At 50.6% G+C, this 17666-nt stretch overlaps 4 protein-coding genes across 4 annotated transcripts; 2 read left to right on the top strand and 2 right to left on the bottom strand.

Moving 5' to 3' along the window:
- Positions 1-330: 330 nt before the first annotated feature.
- CDV56_106031 (lysophospholipid acyltransferase) lies at positions 331-2226 on the bottom strand (the record flags this gene model as incomplete). The annotated part of the gene is made up of 3 exons (XM_026759650.1): positions 331-812; positions 874-1987; positions 2065-2226. The coding sequence occupies 3 exons, from the start codon at positions 2224-2226 to the stop codon at positions 331-333; spliced, it is 1758 nt and encodes a 585-aa protein (XP_026613106.1).
- Positions 2227-2639: 413 nt separating this feature from the next.
- Positions 2640-6144, top strand: CDV56_105755 (uncharacterized protein; the record flags this gene model as incomplete). Its single annotated transcript, XM_026759374.1, has 5 exons — positions 2640-2762; positions 2832-3857; positions 3921-4494; positions 4793-5088; positions 5176-6144. 5 exons carry the CDS (start codon positions 2640-2642, stop codon positions 6142-6144), a joined length of 2988 nt encoding a protein of 995 aa, XP_026613105.1.
- A 697-nt stretch (positions 6145-6841) lies between these two features.
- Positions 6842-11433, bottom strand: CDV56_105352 (TRAPPII-specific subunit TRS120; the record flags this gene model as incomplete). Its single annotated transcript, XM_026758971.1, has 3 exons — positions 6842-10126; positions 10192-11180; positions 11268-11433. 3 exons carry the CDS (start codon positions 11431-11433, stop codon positions 6842-6844), a joined length of 4440 nt encoding a protein of 1479 aa, XP_026613104.1.
- Positions 11434-12189: 756 nt separating this feature from the next.
- CDV56_104871 (histidine kinase-like ATPase domain-containing protein) lies at positions 12190-17538 on the top strand (the record flags this gene model as incomplete). Its single annotated transcript, XM_026758490.1, has 3 exons — positions 12190-12317; positions 12381-17399; positions 17454-17538. 3 exons carry the CDS (start codon positions 12190-12192, stop codon positions 17536-17538), a joined length of 5232 nt encoding a protein of 1743 aa, XP_026613103.1.
- Between the last annotated feature and the right edge of the window lie 128 nt (positions 17539-17666).

The following is a 17666-nucleotide window of genomic DNA, read 5'->3' as shown; positions in this document are numbered from 1 at the left end:
ACGTCAGGCTATATGATATCCAATCCTCTCTCGCACCTCGGCTCATAAAAATAAACCCCCATTATAGGATAACCAGAAAGTGAGGAAAAGCAAAGCAAGCGCACAGCAACAAGCAAAGAGAGAGCTGCTGGGCTAAGAAAAGTAGTAAAGTCTAGTACATACAGGTATACTCACGTGTGAATCTAATCGTTTCGTCGTCCAAGACGAGTTAAACCGAACGGTGATAGTGATCGACTAAAGGTCCCGCCACGGGATGATATGGAGCCAGGAAATCTCTAGTCGAGAGCTGCGGCTGCCGTGCCGCATACTTCTAACCAACGCGAAGAGTCATCAGGAGATCTTCCGACCAAGCTTGTCTTCCACAGCGGCCTTCAGTTCCTCGCCGGTTGGCATCTTGACCACACTGCCACGTCTTCTTCGCGCCTCGAGCTCGGCCTTGATTTCCTGGACCGCATCGTCGATTTCTCGAGCTGGGTCATTCGGCAGACCCAGGGTCGGTTGCTGGATACTTTCCATGCTAACAGTCCGCGGAATATAGGGCTTGTTGCGCTTCTTCAAGCTTCGGATGAGATAGCCCTTTGCGGGGCTCGCGAAGAAGATGATGGATAGGATGTTTCCAATAACGCCGTAGAAATACACGCTCCGCCAGACCTGAATGGATGCGCTGAACGAAAGGAAGATGAACGGCATCACCACGAAGCTCATGGTGAGCTGGGTAACAAGCCAACTGAAGATATCATAATAGCGTTTGGAAGGCAGAGGCTTAGCGCCATCAGGAGTGAAGAAGAACGGACGGATATGACGCCGAAAGTCTGCAATGAGATGAGCGGAAACCTCCAGAGAATGAGAGGAAAGCACCGGCTGTATACTTACTTTTGGCTCCTGTTTGGACGAAAGACCCCAGGATAAAGGTCATGTAGTAGCCAGGGTAGAACCCGTGCCAAAAAGCGCTGGTGGTGAAGGTGGCAATGCTGGCTCGGAAACCCGGCTTCTTTCCCTTGGGCGTCACACGCAGGTAAACATAGTTGCGAAGCCAGTGGTTCGTGTTCTTGTTCCAGCTCCCCAAGTATCCATATGAGTTTTGGGCCGTCTCAAGACTCCAGGGGTCAATGTTCTCCAAGCGGTTCCAGAAGACCTTGCCGGACTTGGGATCAAAGCCATTGTATCCGAGTCCAGACAGAACGCAGGCACCTTCGGTAAGAGACCATACACCGTAATATTTCGTTCGTGTGGTGAATCCGAGCATATGAAGAATCCAAACTCGTCGAAGGAAAGAATAGCTCATGAAGGATTCTCCAAGCACCGTCTCCTTATTGTATAGAGAGCCCAATTGCAAGAATACAAAGATCCATCCCAGACCCATCAAAGCCTTCTTGGTGGCAGGCGTACCGCTGCGGGGAATTTTGCGCTTCTTCCGGGTTGGAGGCACCTTGGACGGATCGGTTCCTGGGGGCACTTCGAAAAGAGTCGTATCAAGCCACCGCCGATAGTCCACATATTCGAAAGACGGACCCCCAAATAAGGATGGAAAGAATAGGACATATCCCGCGTAGTCTAGGATGCTGGGGAAGTGTGCGATAGCAGCGTACTTTTGCGGGTCTGACAGCTTGTCTTGCGGTAAACGGCCATCGTGAACGTTCCAGCAGAAGGAGGAAAGTTTCATGACGAGCACCATCTGTGCGCCGGTGATATCAATCACTTGGGGATCGTCAAGAATCTGCCGGTAAATGTGGCTGATGGACATATGGCCCATCAAAAATATAAAGCCAATCCATGGCATCAGCGAGCCGTCTATGTAGTACGCGATGGCGTACGTGCCAGCAGCGCTGTAGAGCACAGTGCGCAGACCATCCCACAAATCGAATAAACCGACCAGATAGAACAAGGAAACGACAATAATGAAGACATTTTTCTTCCAGGGTTGAGCGTCGGGGATTCTCTTAAGCAGACCGGCCAAAGGGTAGGAGAGCAGGAATGATGCAATAAGCTTGACTGTAGTTCCGAGGTAAAAAAAAAAAAAACAACCGTTAACAGAGCTATGATGAAGTTGGGGAGATATCTTACGCTCGTCCACTGAAGCTCCTGTGAGCCTTGCAGGATAGCCGAATACTGTACATGACTCGTCATCAGTTTCTGCTTTCTTTGAGGTATTTCGATTGCAATGCGAATTGTTGAGATCTGGCGGTGGGGGCATTTCCACATACTGGTATCGATGTAAGGCAACATTATTGGAGTTGCACTTCCAGGTCAAGGTCTTTAAAAGATAGAGAAGGACGGAGAAGATCCGTATCTAGGGGGAGGACCAATCTAGGGCGACATGGATGCGAAAAGGATGTGTGCACCTATTGATACAGGAAGAGAGAAGCACATGGCATGAAATCATCACGAGTGGAGAGCTTCACCTGGCTAATGCTTGGCTCTCGACCATCACTGTCCTTGTCTTCTCTGCTCATGATCAACGCGTGTGATGACGCATCCAGCTCAGCTCACTCTACTGCTACAATATCAGGGGTACTTTTACTGGATAATTATTGATTCATCTATCGGCATTTCTACCTTGCTTGATCTGCTGTATCCAACATCTCATTACCCCCCCACCTAGCCAACGCGCCCTCTTGGGCTGCATCATCACCACAATCATGGACGTCGTTGCTGCAGTTTCCGGGTACATCTCCAAGATGGTCACAACGGGGGATGCAGCATCGGCTACGGGATCTTCATCGTCGACCAAGATGAAGATCTTGCTTCTCGACAGTGAGACAGTGGGATCTGCGTTCTACTGCCGAGTGCGGTGAAACTTCAATCTGGAGGCTGACTCTTACGATGCACAGATGCCCATTGTATCGACGGCTATCACACAATCAGCCCTTCTGAGTCATGAAGTATACCTGATCGATCGCTTGGACAATGCCGCCCGGGAGAAGATGCGACATCTGCGTTGTCTGTGCTTCGTGCGCCCGTCCCCGACTTCCATCCAATTCCTCATCGACGAGCTTCGTGACCCCAAGTACGGAGAGTATCATATTTATCTTAGCAATATCATTCGCAAGTCTTCCTTGGAGCGACTGGCGGAAGCAGATGGGCATGAAGTGGTGCGCGTGGTTCAGGAGCACTTTGCCGACTTCCTTGTCATCAATCCGGACCTGTGCTCCCTGAACCTCGGGTTTCCTTACCAGCGATTGTGGAGCCACTCGCCGGACCTGTGGAATGCAGACGCTTTGCAAAGAGCGACGGAAGGCGTGATTGCCATGTTGCTGGCTCTCAAGAAAAACCCCCTGATCCGCTACGAGAAGAACAGCTTGTTGGCTAAGAAATTAGCTACAGAGGTCCGGTACCAGGTGACTCAGGAGGAGCAGTTGTTCAATTTCAGGAAGACCGACACGCCTCCTATTCTGCTTATTCTAGACCGGAGGGATGACCCCATCACGCCTTTGTTGACCCAGTGGACATACCAGGCGATGGTTCACGAATTACTGGGAATCAACAACGGAAGAGTAGGCCTGCGTGATGTGCCTGACATTCGACCCGAGCTTCGGGAGATCGTCCTTTCGCAGGATCAAGATCCGTTCTTTAAGAAGAACATGTATCAGAATTTTGGCGACCTGGGTCAGAACATCAAGGAGTATGTCGAGCAGTATCAGGTGAAGACTCAGAACACCATGAACATCGAGTCCATTGCAGACATGAAGCGCTTCGTGGAAGATTACCCCGAGTTTCGCAAACTCTCGGGTAATGTGAGCAAGCACGTCACCCTGGTCGGCGAGCTCAGCCGGCGAGTTGGTGAGGATAACCTACTGGACGTCAGTGAGTTGGAGCAGAGTTTGGCCTGCAATGACAACCACACGAATGACCTCAAGGTATGTCGCGACGCGAAACTTTGGAGATTTAGCACAGTCAATACTCATTGGATTGCTTTGTAGACACTGCAGAGAATCATTCAACTACCCACGGTACCGGCGGAGAACAAGATCCGCTTGGTAGCCCTGTATGCCCTCCGATACGAAAAGCAGCCTTCCAATGCCCTTCCGGTTTTGCTTGACCTCTTGGTCACAGCAGGGGATGTTCCCTCCTACAAAGTCAATATCATACCCAAGCTTCTTGCCTATCATCATTCTCTCCAGGCGCCCCCTGTTGCGGGCGGCTTCTCGGACCTCTTCGAATCAGCTTCGTTATTCTCGGGCGCTCGGGACCGCTTCAAGGGGCTCAAAGGTGTCGAGAATGTATATACACAACACTCACCGCGACTCGAAGTGACCCTACAAAATCTGATCAAAGGCAAATTGAAAGAGTTACAGTACCCCTTCCTCGAAGGCAGTGGCCACATTCGGGAGAAGCCACAGGACATCATCATCTTTATGGTCGGTGGCGCAACCTACGAAGAGGCCAAGATGGTGGCCCAAGTCAACGCCAGCTCACCTGGAGTGCGTGTGGTATTGGGAGGAACGTCCATCCACAACAGTACTTCCTTCTTGGAAGAAGTTGATGATGCTGTGAGTGGGTGGCCTGAGCCTGGCCCTTCCACAGCCGCTGGACGGCTTCGAAGAGAGATCGGACGATAGATGCCGATTGCGTTGTCTCTGTTTTACAGTTCGTCGTTGGGCGCTGGCGGTTGATTAATGGCGGCATTACTCTGCTAAAGTAATTAGTTATTATATCCCTGACGATGCCAGTAATTTCACCAGTTCATGAATAGAACGAGAGGCATTAAGAAGTAACAGTCAAATTCCTTTACTCGCTGGGAAAATAAGTCAGCCTGCTAAGCATGGCCGTTATGCCTGTATCGTGTGCGTAGTTGTGTCAACCCCGGATTTTCCTAATGTGGAGATCCCATCAACCTCTGTCATCACTACTGTCATCACTACTGTCACCACTCCCAACTGCAATCAGCACCTGGCAGCCATGTCGTTGACACAGTCGCCTGGCTCCTACATCCCGGAGCATCAATATTACTCCTCGATGGATATCCATGCTTCTCCACCCAAGCCCATTAATGCCTTGTCGCCTTCTGCATCCGCGGCCCGAGAACCGAAACTCCAGCTCCCCTCTACAACCGATCCCCCAGGGCCGCAAAACCCGCCTAGGCAACTCGTATGGCTGGTACAAGAAATGAGATCTCTACGACTATTCCTGTTATACTGGCATTTTCCCCAACTGACTGATGTGCTGGAACGGTAGATCTTCGGTGCCACAGGCCATATGGGCCGTTCGCTTGTCAAAACCGCCCTATGTCGCAATGACCTCGTGGCAGCGGTCGGACGCACGTTCGAGAACAGCCCCGAATCGATGAAGAAGCTGGAAGAGGAACATGAGAATTGTCTCGGGCTCCTATGCGATGTGCGCGCGCGCGAAACGGTCAAAAGGGTCATCGACCGGACCATCGAGCGCTTCGGCCGCATCGACATTGTCGCCAACTGCGCCGGGTACGGCGTGATCGGCGCATGCGAGGACCAGGACGAGTACGAGATCCGCGACCAGTTTGAGACGAATTTCACCGGAACCCTGAACATGATCCAGCTGTCGCTGCCGCATTTCCGCGAACGTCGGTCCGGCCGGTATCTGATCTTCAGCTCGACGTCGGGCGCATTGGGGGTGCCCGGGTTAGGGCCGTACTGCGCCTCGAAGTACGCGGTGGAGGGGCTGATGGAGAGCATGCTCTACGAGGTGGACAGTTTCAATATCAAGGGTACTCTCGTGGAACCGGGCCATATGCGCCGCGACGACGTGGGGGACCTGGTCTCGGACACCGCTGCCATGGCCAATAACGAGCACAACCTCACATCGCCGCTGCCGCTGTACGGCCACTTCTTTGTCAAGCAGCCCAGCGAGCCATATAATACCCCCACGGCACCGGCGGCGCATGCCAAGCGCATGCTGATGTGGCTGGCTGATAAGCAGCCCGCCAGTGCCGTCAAGGCGGCCCATCTAGTTTGGCAGCTGGGCCATTGCTCCTATCCTCCTCTGAGATTGATCCTGGGAACCTACGCGGTCGAGAGCATCCGCGACAGACTCAAATGCATCATCGAGGAGATCGAAGACTGGAAGTATCTCAGCTTCCCGGTGGGCGATCAACCGGGCTCCTCTACTGGGAAAGACAAGCCATCAACGGAGAGCAGGGACAAACAGGATTGTGAAATGGCCACCTGATCGAGCATGGCTTTTGTCCTTTGCGGCTGTCACATATTTTATTTGGAGCGTTGGTTCTTCCGCTCCACCTTAGACAAGGATAAGGCAGGACGCGAATCCAGCTCCATCGTGAGGATTCTGATTGAGCGGCTGTGAGTCCCTCTAGCCATTGTAAGGCTCTTCACTCCCCCTTTCCTGAAGGGCTCTCCTGGAGGGTCTATTATGATCCCCTTGGTCCCTGCCAAGCACTTTGCCGCTTGGGAACTTCTGAGATCCGTCATATATACAAATGCATGTTGCATTCCTTCCATTGTAAGGCGTGCTGGCGTTATGGATTCTGATCTCAGGAGAGTTTTACGATTCGCACGGAATACATGGACTATATGATTATATGTATATATTCATTTCCAGATTGCCGCATGTACAATGTGGACTCTATGCTTATAGAACAAAGTAACCATATACATCGTTCATAGCACAGGTTTTCGATCCTGTCCCCGTGCAATAAAAGAAGCAACCACCAGATTATATATACACAGGTCAGAGAGACCAATCCATAGTAGACCTCAACTAGAACGCTGAAGCAGCTGACGCGACTTTTCAATCATACAATTCAAAATTGCGAAGTTGAGGAGTAATCATACACATGTTCATGGCTGTCGTCAAACCAGGTCGTCCCAGGGCCGCGAATCTTTACAGTGAGAGGAGGATGACACTGTTAATCGCAAGCATGCATGACACATGTCTCTTTGGCATGCCAGATTCGTCTTCTTCGAATAACGTCTAATCCAAATGTGTCTCTGATGACCTCATCATCGTGTAGTGCGGGCGCATCATCAGCTGACTTAGGATCTTTTTCGAAGCCAGGCGTCGATCTCAGGCTTCGCACTTCTTCAATACTTGCGCCAACTTCATACTCTCCGTGGCAGAAGATAGTGACTCCAATGGTGACACTAGTGCTTTCTCCACTGCGCAAAATAGGCAGCACTTGCTGCAGCATGCCGGTCCAGGCCAGCCTCCTCGAAAGATCAAGAGCAACGTTACTAGGTTGGTGGCGAAGACTAGGTTGGAGCCGGAGAAGCGGATGGATTGGCTTCGAGGAGCGGTTCCGGACGGTAACGGTGAGATCGAGCATCTCGTCAGTCTGTACCTTATACTTTGAGCGTCCAATCCGCATCACATCATTGTTTTTTTCACCGGAGGATGCCTCCTGTTTCGGAAAGGAGGGGCTCAGGGAAAAGCTGATATCGATGGCTTCGAGTCGAAAAGCGTCAACCATCCGCGCGTTCATTCGCATGCCTCTTAGGTCAATAACTCCCTTGTGGCCAAAAGTCGTGGTGCTTTCTTTCCAAACCCCAGAAACCCTTTTGAGCAGCTCCTCCCGGAACCAGAAAGCCTCCCGTGACGCTGCTTCTGCCTCGAAGGTGAGCTTGTTTGCACTCACGACGAACTGCCTCTTGATTCCAGTATTCAGAACCGGTATCGAAGCATGCGGATTGTCCACGTAGACACGAGGGAGGACAAGAACGAAGCGCGAAATCTGACCCGGCTGAAGGTCTCCGGAGATGGTGTACTGTCCAACCTTGAGAGCGAGCTCCTCCGCCGAAACCTCTCCTATTGGCTGCTCGCTCACTTGTAAAGAAACCGACAAAGGATTCGGCCAGGCATTCCGCAGATCAAGTAGCAAGATGCAGTGGTCGTGCCCGTATGCTCCTCGCCCCAGTTGAGATAGCACTGGGGCAAATGGGTCGCTGTCAGTGGTGCTGTTCCGGACAGAGTCCAGCTCCAAACCTTGGCTGTTCCACCACGCAAAGTCACCGGTAAAAGGTAGGATGTCGCAACGGGCCACTTCGATGCTAGCATTCACCGTAACGGTAAGCGGTATGAACAACTGCCGCGTGTAGAACACCTCCGGTAATTGGCCGTTGGATAGCCCAATATGAGAATAATCAATCTGCACAGTCGTATCTTGCAAGCCGGGTTTGCCAACGATGTCGACAGAAAACGTCGCACTCTGTCCCGCAGCAATAACAAGGTCGTCCGGTGAAGAATCCTGTCGGCGCCACCGCAAGGCTGGTTTCATAGATAACTGCAGCTCCAGCTCATACACTTCTACCGGCAACAGGTCTTTGTTTGTCAGCGCTGATTGAATATGTCTCGTGGTAGAGTCATGAAATGTGAAAGTTATGAAGTCAAGGGGGCATCTTGACGTGTTGCGCAGCGTGATGTTGAAGGACTGGGTTTCTCCCTCCAGCACCATCATCGCAGATTGCGACAATGACATCGATTCAATCACAAGGGACGGTTGTCGGCCAATGACTTTGACTTCACAGGAACTTGTCTCAGGGCCTTTCTTCGGCTGCTGTTTTCCATCTTTCGAAGTCGTTGAGCTCCAAGACAGTGGCCGATCTGTCAAAGGTATTTTAGCAGCTAGACCTGTTCGCTTGAACTTCCTCTCAATCTCTGGTTTCCAGAATTCCTTGAATATCGGGAATTTGCGTTCCCTGCAATGTCGAACTTTGACAATACAGCCGGTGACATTAACTGTCCCTTCTGTAGGGGCACTTCCGATAACAGTCACTTCTTGTAAACAAAGTGGTGGAAGTATTATCCATTCTGCAACAGCATCTAATGGCACACCTTCACCATGGAGACGAATCCGTTCAATCTCGATTTCAAACTCATAGGGGTTCTGAAGAGTAACCGTGAATGCTGCATGCTCACCAGCGATCATGAGCGACTCGGAGATTTTACTGTTTGTTTTAGAAAATGGGTTATATAAGAATGGGTCTTTTGAAGGCTTGTCGCTGTTGACCGTGACCGCGTCAAGATGTGACCTGGAACGACGAACAGGTCTCTTAGGGTCAGGCAGAGCAAGGAGCCGTACGTCACGCACGAGGAAGTCATCCCAGTATTCTGCTTCTAGATCCGAAGCGCCAAGCTTGTGAGCAGCGCCGACTGTTCGCTTAATATTGTTCAATAAGCGAACCTGCTCGTCTTGCGGCAGAAACGGAGGCTGATAATAATTTTCAGCAAGCATCAGGTCTCCCCGAATGGTTTGAAGCAGTTCAACTGTGAACCGGAGAACACCAGTAAAATCAGGCAGGGCCTCGCAGCAGTTGATACACGCTTTGAGAGCGTCTATTTTCAAGTTCAAGTCACCATATCTGTCCAGAGCCACATGGCGAAATGATCGCTCAATAATGGCAGTGATAGAGTCATACTCAGGAAATGGTTCCGTCCCACTCGCAGTCGAAGAACGTTTCTTCTCCCACTCATAGAATGAGGATGGTTGAACACCATATATTTCCCCTATGAGGCCCAAAAGAGCACGCATACTACTCTCCATATTACCTGATCCAACATCAAGAGCGTTGATATCAAATGCTGTATCACTGAGCGACGCCAACCCAGCGGCGGGATGAATACCAACTTCTGCTGCACCAATTTTGCGGGCCTGAACGAGAGTTGGAACTATTATTGAAAGGAATTCTCGCAAAATGAATGCTTTCTTTCGCGGTAGATCAAGCACATTCAATACAGACACAACTCCAACGATAATTGGTATAGTATCTGTTGCAGGCAGATCTGAGCTAGGCGAAAGTGGCAAAGCACGGAACAGGAAATTCGCAATCTCTGACCGACGGAGGATGATCAAGCCACGAGGACGCTCTGGCCGATGCAGTGGCACCAAAGGCTCGTTCATTACGATGTGCTTCAAAGCATTGTCGTCCAGAGCGCCATCGCGTATTCGCGCGGCTACCAGCAATCTTGAGAGCCGGATCACAGTCTCCGAAAAGACAAGTTGGGGCACCGGCTCATCTGTGATGTTGGAGGCACGATTGTAGAGATGAAGGATATTGTTCGCAAGGTCGGGTAAGAGATTAGCAAGATTTTGAAGGGAGATAATACGATTCCCAGGTGTAGACTGCCCCACTTCGAGAGCACTGCTTTGGATTGCTTTGGAGGATTTATCGGCGACCGGGTAGCAGATCGGAGGTATCTAACGCACAGGGATCAGTGGAATGGATGCAGTCAAAAAGTCGCGCAATAGGGTATAGAACGCACCTGGAAATCCATGCCCGCCCATCCGAACATGAGAAGACAAAGAAGGATGGACTCCAGAGCCTTGGCATGCCAAACATAATCACTGCTTGCCCTGGCATTTGTCGCAGCTTCTACCAACTCTTTCAAAGCGTCTGGCCATCTTCCCGTCTGAAGAAAGAGTGACCCAATCACAACTCCCGTACGACCTTTGATCCGGTTTTTCGTGCGATCAGTAGCACTCATTCCGCTCACTGACATCCGATCACGGCTATGCTCTTTCGACGTTGGCAGGGAGTTGGGTTTACCAATGGTACTTGCGCGATTAGCCAACTGGATAGACCGTGTAATTTCATCAAAGGTTGTTGGTGTCTCATGCTCGCTTGGACCAGGCGAGCTCTTGTTGGAAGCTAAAGGAGTCTCTGGTGCATCGTTGGGGTGGGATGGGAGATGCGCAGGCAGGGTCATCCGGTGAACCAGCCTGTCGGCAGGCCTTGCGCGCAAGTCTGGGCCACGGTGAGGCCCCCAAGATGAGGCCTTGGGAGATTCAATAAATGGAATGCTCTGGATCGTCTTCGCGAACTCGTCAAGCTCAGAAAGCAGTACCGACGTGATATCACACAATGCAGTCTTCATCGTGGTCGCCTTGGACGCTTCAGGTCGTGGAACCCACATGATACCATCAGGACCATTCGAAAGCTTGCTCACTCCCTCACGGTCAAAAATCATGAGCTGGTGAACCAGAGCCCGTGTGTTTTTCTCCTTGATCAAGCGAAGTCCGTCCAACAACTCGTCTAGCCCGGGTTGCATTCGATCGCCAGACTTTGTGACTGAATCTCTTTCACACTCCTGATATTCTCCAGGTAGCTCGGCTCCATCTGCTATGGCAATAACGACCAATGGTTCTCGGAAGATCTCGAATGGGAACAACTCTAGATGCGATATGGGAGGGACGGAAAAAGTAAGGTCATATATTATCATTCCAGTCGGAAATGCCAGTGGAGAAAACATATCTAACAGGAGAATCAGTCAATCATTGCACCCAATGCCATAAACTTGTTGTGTTCTTTCTTCCTCACGGAAGAAGCGACAGTGCCTACTTCGATTGGGTCGCGCATTTGGACTGATATCTCCCAGGCGGACAACATTTTCCGCCTGTAGTCTTGCGGCGAAGCTAAGGAACCTCGAACGCTTTATCCTCCCGACGGGAAGTAGCAGAGCCCTCAAACGCGCGGGCGCAATGGGGGATAGGGGATCCACGACCATGTTGTCATCGGAAAGGAGGCGGGAGGGGAGGCAGTCGGCGATATGCTCTGGACTGCTTCCACAAGGAGAGATCCAAGCTGATGAAAATCATACGACAAGAGAATCTTGAAAATTTGTGGACGGCGCAAAGACAGAAGGGAGAATCAATGCCAGCCCGACTGTCCTGATCACAAATGAGTGACCTTTTGGTCACTCTTTGGCTAAGCAACAACAACAACAACCAACAACTGATAGTAGTAAGGTAATAATAATAATGATCCACAGCGATTCGATAATCATGGCGCTTTTGGTATTCCTGGTCCGCCGTAGTGTTCCTGCCATGGGAAAATGAGGATTATGTAACTCCCCGCACGTGGTGATAAGCGATAACCTTGGTCAGCTAACTCCGCTGTCTCCGATAAGGAGGACATTCGCCATCCAGACTAAGAGGTACCGCTTCATATATATACCTATTTCTGCTTGTTGCCATTATTCTTTGTCTGTGGTTTTGTATCGATCTTCTGTTCGCCCTTTTATTGTTCTGACCGTATTTCATTCCAGACTTGGCCACGTACCCGGAAGCATCTTGTTACAATCTTATTCTCGTCGGTTGTCAGGGTATCCATGTTTATCGACCACGTAATCTTGGGAGTCTCAAATCTTTGATGTATAGACAGATCAATACACTTGCTTCCTGGTTACATGCGCTTTCAGTCGAATCATTTCATTCGAAGTGGCTTGGCAAATCCATGCGTCGATCCTCTTGATTCTTACGATATGGCGAAGAACATCGATTTCAACGCGCTGAAGGCGCGGACGATGGGCTCAGGTAACGATGAAGAGGCTGTTACTGTTGACACACGGGGCTTGATATCCAAGGTTCTGGCACGATATTCAGGAAAATGGTAAGTGACTGTGCCCGTCTTGTTCTTGGCTCTGAGAGAACAGTACTAATAAGCCGTGGACAGGACCGTTCTACGAGAGATGATCCAGAATGCAGCTGACGCCAATGCTACCAAGGTCACCATCAAGTTTGAGACTCTGCCTTCTACAACCGTACCCTTGCCTGCTAGCGCCGATCAGACTACCTTGTTAAAGCACACTATATCCCATCACACCCTCAAGCGTCTCTTGGTCTCGAATAATGGCCTCCCTTTCAGCGAGAAGGATTGGGCAAGACTAAAACGTATTGCGGATGGAAATCCCGACGAGACTAAGATCGGAGCATTCGGAGTCGGGTTTTACAGTGTCTTCGATGACTGTGAGGAACCATTTGTGTCTTCAGGCAAAGATGCGATGGCTTTCTACTGGAAGGGAAACGCGCTATTTACACGTCGCTTGCAACTAAGCGAAGAGTCGAATCCCGAAACAACATTTGTCCTTGACTATCGCAACGATACTTCTCCGATTCCATCTCTGATCCAGCTGTGTCAATTCTTATCTAGCAGTCTTACGTTCGTCAGTCTTGAGAGCATAGAATTATGGCTTGACGACTGGAATCTCCTGCGGCTCGTGAAGAAGACTGCTCCCAGCGTCAATCTTACGATCCCCAAAGACATTGAAACCAAGACGCCCCAAGGCCTTATGAAAGTAACGGGTATCACTCGAGAGGTAGTTCAAGTCGACGCAGCCTGGATGCGTGTTGTTGAGTGGAATCCGAACGCAAGCGTGTTTCGCTTGGACGGACTGAGAGATACCACAGGCTCTTTACGTACCTTTTTTTCCCGACTCGCCGGTCAGAGCACACAGGAGAAGCCTGCAAAGGCCGAGAAGCCGGACAACATCAGCGAATCCGGAGACTTGGCCACTGTCTCGAAAGCATCCGTTTTCTTACATATCAGCACTGCAAGTATCCAGTGTTCCATCAGTCACTCCCTGAGCAGCGAGCTTGAACGAGCCACACGCAAGCCTCCGCCCAAACGAACCACTCTCGCGATACTTACCCCTTCCTATGACACGGACGTCGCATCTGGAGTGTCAGCGTCACGATCAGACATCTTATCCTCAATTCTACCTACTAAGGCTGGAAGGGTTTTCATAGGATTTCCCACCCACCAGACAACAGGATTGAATGCTCACATATCTGCGCCTTCGGTGATTCCAACGGTTGAGAGAGAGAGTATTGACCTCAATACGAGATACATCAGCAAATGGAACCTTGAAATGTTACGAGCGGCGGGAATAGTCTGTCGAGTTGCTTGGTCTGCAGAAATGGCATCGATTAAGTCCAGAATCACGTCCAAGATCGACTCTTCCAAGTCATCAAAAATTCGAAAAGATGACATTGTCGGAGTCTTGCCTGAAGCTATTTACGCCGCGAATCAGTTTGTTTTCCGCGAGTCGACGCCGTCATCGTTATTAGGTCAAACCATCGAAGATGCCTTCTGGACATGTAATAAAAACGCCTCCATAGAGGTGCTATCAACATGTGGTATCATACAAAGTCATCAGGCACGCATTGCTCCCAAAAACTTGAGCTTCATGGATTCTATCCCGGTCCTGCCCGATGAGCTTGTGTCGGGTGCAAAAGATTTCGTCAGGAAACTAACTGATTTTGGGCTGGTCACTGAAGTTACAGTCTCGGATATCAAGCGAGAACTCGAGGCTAGTACCTTACGGTCCGGCCAGGTCATCGAATTCCTTGGTTGGTTAAGTCGGAAAGCTACTTCAGGCCAACTGGATTCTTTCTCGATCCAGAGCCTTTTGTGTGTTGCAGTGGCAAACGATGAAGATAGCCACGGCAATCCTGCTCGGCTACTTGTTTTTGCAGACATTAACAGTTTTCTGAATCCTCAACGTACACCCGTTGAGCTGCCCGTGCCGTCCTCGGTTATGCCTTTCAAATACACCAAGTCTCTCTCGAAGCAGGAACTAGAAGCGCTCGGGTGGACGGAACTCCAGACAGTCCCTTGGATTCGCTGGCTTGTCATCAATGCCGGTAATAGGGATGTTCTCCCATTAGAGCAAGATATAACGCAGACGTCGTCATTTTCTGCGCAGGTTCTTCCTGTGCTGTCAAAACAATGGGATAGCAGCTTGAGCCAGTCATCGAAGCAGACGATTATCACATTGCTGCAGTCACAAACAGTCATTCCAACCAAACTTGGGATGAAAAGACCTACGGAGACATATTTCTCTTCAGTACGGCTGTTCGACGATCTCCCTGTTGTCCATGGTCTCAATAGCGTTAAGGAAAAGTTCCTCGTAGCGCTTGGCGTTCGTAAGACTGTCGAACTTGGCGTCGTTTTCGAGCGGCTCCTTGATAATCCCCAAGCTTCTGATGGCAAGAGCGATAATCAACGAAAATGGAGTTACGTTGATCTCATACGTTATCTTGCTTCTGTTCGCGATGACATCCCGGCGAATGACATCAAAAGACTCAAGAATACAAGCATTTGCACCGCCGAAGCAAGTGGGGACTCGAAGACTGTAGGTGGAAAGCGCTATAAGATCTTCGAGTTGTTTGAGCCGACAGATCCCCTTAGAGCCCTAGGTCTTCCCATCCTCGAATGGCCTGGGAAATATCAGCCAAGCAGCATTGAAGGGAAATTCCTTACCATGCTTGGCTTGAGGAGTTTCCCCTCGGCGCCTGAGCTGATAGATGTTATGGCAAAAGCGGCGGCTGCGGATGACTGGGTTTTGCACGGGAAAGCTATGTCTTACTACATTTCCGAGTATCATACAAACGGTTATGCCACGTTCGATTGCGGTGCTGTCAACGTTCCGTTTCTGCCCATTGATGGGGCTCGCGACCTGAGCACACCAGGCAAATGTTTCACCGATGAAGGCGCAACACTGTTTGGTTTCAAGATTCTCCGACGTGACCTTCACCCTCATGCTTCGAAACTAGGGGTCAAGCAACACGCCGGCATGACCGGTTGCCTTGATCACCTGATCCGTCATCCACCATCCACGAAGCGAGACGCGAGAGTGCTGTTCAAGTATCTCGCTGGGAGAGTATCGGAGCTGAGCGCACGCGATATAGAGCGCACCGGTAATGCACAAATAGTCCCGGTCACAACAAGGGATACAGCCGAGCAAGGCTCGGTTATTCGTCGTGTCGCCCCAAAGCTATGCTACCTTGGAGAGGGCGAGGATTACCGAGACATCTTTGACTTTGTGGATTTTGGTCAAGAGGCCAACTTCTTCCTCATGGCAGTCGGGTCTAAGAGAGAGCCAACAAAGACCGAACTTGCGTACATGCTAGTCAAAGAACCGGCCAGAATTTCTGCTTCTTTTCAGAGTGCCGAGAAGTATCTCAAACTCCTGAGAAGTCTTGCAGAGCACCTTGCCGTTCTGAAACGGGACAAGGAACTCTTTCATGAGATGAAAAGGTCCGCTTTTCTTCTGGCGAGTCGAGATATCTCCTCTCTGGCTCAGGAAAAGGTCAAGAGCGAGGATCTTCTGGGCTCAGATGACGATGAGGTAGAGGATCAGAGCATCAAGGAATGGACGTTGACAGCTGCGAAAGATGCAGTTGTGGTGGATGATTTTCAAAGTTTTAACCTTTTCAAAGAGCATATACTGGCTGCACCGCAAGAGGAATTGTTAGAGAACTTCTACTCCGCACTCGGAGCTCTCCCCTTAAGCGGACTGGTGGAGGAGCGCGCCAACTGGGGAGCCGTGGCCCCAGATCAGCGTCCAGCAGCTAAACTGCACAAGCTGATCAACGAACGTTCAAGGCTGTTTCTTCACGATCAATCCCCAGATTCAATTCGCCATGACGTCAGATGGTTGGAGAAGAACCTCCAAGTGCAGGTTGTGAACTCAATCTCGCTCACGCGGTCTCTCAAGGGCCGCCGGGTTTCGCACACCCAGAAACGGAGTGCTATAATCACCCAGAACGCGCGAGCTTGGATTCTTTGGATCTGCCCCGGTAAATACGACCTATACGAAATCAGTCAAGCTCTTGTGCATCTCATTCTCGTCCGGCCAAAGCTCCATTCCACGCTCACCTTAGAGATGTTGCTGAAGACTGACCTCCTAGAACTCAAGGCACGAGGATATAATGTGGAGCGAATTCTGAAGCAAAAGGCGCAAGAGGCCAAGATAGCTGAGGATCGGCGTCAGAAACAATTGGAGGAGGAGCGACAGCGGCTACAAGAGAGGGAAGCTGCCTGGGCCAAGGAACAGGCTCAGCTTCAGGCACAAGAGCGGGAGACGGAAGCGAAGAGTCAACCTCTCATGCCGGGCGACTTTCCCGACTCGCCCACTAATAAGGGTCTCAGTCGCAATGTGCAAGCCGAAGCAGCAGAGACCATCCAGGAGCGGCGTCCGCGCGGTTTGTTTGCCAACCTAACCAAACGATTTGGTTTGGAAGGTGGCCGGTCGAACTGGAATCCTCTTGGGGGAGAGTCGTCGCCACCCCAGCCTGCTGGGACACCAGAGCCCACAGGCACCCCTCCTCCGCCATATTCTGCAGACGACCCTCAGAAATCGCGTCCGGAAGAACCCGCGCCTGTGCATCCTCCGCATCGTTTGCAAACGGAGTTGCTCTCTGCCATTCAAGCCTGCCGGCCTCACGGATCGTCGAGCTTGTATAGCCGGCCGGAAACGAATCAGATCACTGAGACAAAATCCTACTGCGATGAGAAGCCAAGCCATGACTTGGAGTTCGTGGCGACTCTTCCCTGTGGAATCAATGTGCTCTTCGTGAAGACCCTAGCTGATCGATCTGCATTCCTGTCCAAGAACAGTGCTGGAATCAATTCGTTCGCTGCCCTGTTGATCGAATGTGCTAGCGTCTTTTCACTGCGCAAGGACAGTCTTAGTGTCTTTTACGACCCGGGTGGAAAGACCATAGCATTCAACCGGGCTGGCAGTATTTTCTGCAACTACTTCTACTTCCAGCAGCTACATGAAAAGGAACTGCTTCAAAACCAATCAGCTGACAGATCTGAAGCGATGGTCTACTGGTGGGTCATCCTCTGTCATGAATTAGCCCATAACTTGGTGGGAGACCATAGCTCCGCCCACAGTTACTACAGGTAAGAGGACCTTTGTCCTTGGTGATATGGAAAATCGATACTAACTTGCTACAGTGAGGGCTTTGTGGCGCAATATTTCCCCAAGATCGCGGTCAAGCTGGCCAACGCGAGCCAGCCAAAGTCGGGCTCAAGTGAATGAGCTCGTTAACGATTTGACGAGTGTAACGAGTGTTTTCCATGAGTCTTTGACGGTATAGACTTATACATGTTGCATAAATCAATGGTATTTCGGTGTATATACAACTGAATATAATACAATGACTCAGT

Source organism: Aspergillus thermomutatus, assembly GCF_002237265.1.
Source record: "Aspergillus thermomutatus strain HMR AF 39 chromosome Unknown NODE_141, whole genome shotgun sequence".
Taxonomy (NCBI): domain Eukaryota; kingdom Fungi; phylum Ascomycota; class Eurotiomycetes; order Eurotiales; family Aspergillaceae; genus Aspergillus; species Aspergillus thermomutatus.
Note: the sequence above shows the minus strand (reverse complement) of the source record. Positions and strands in the feature narration are given on the sequence as shown.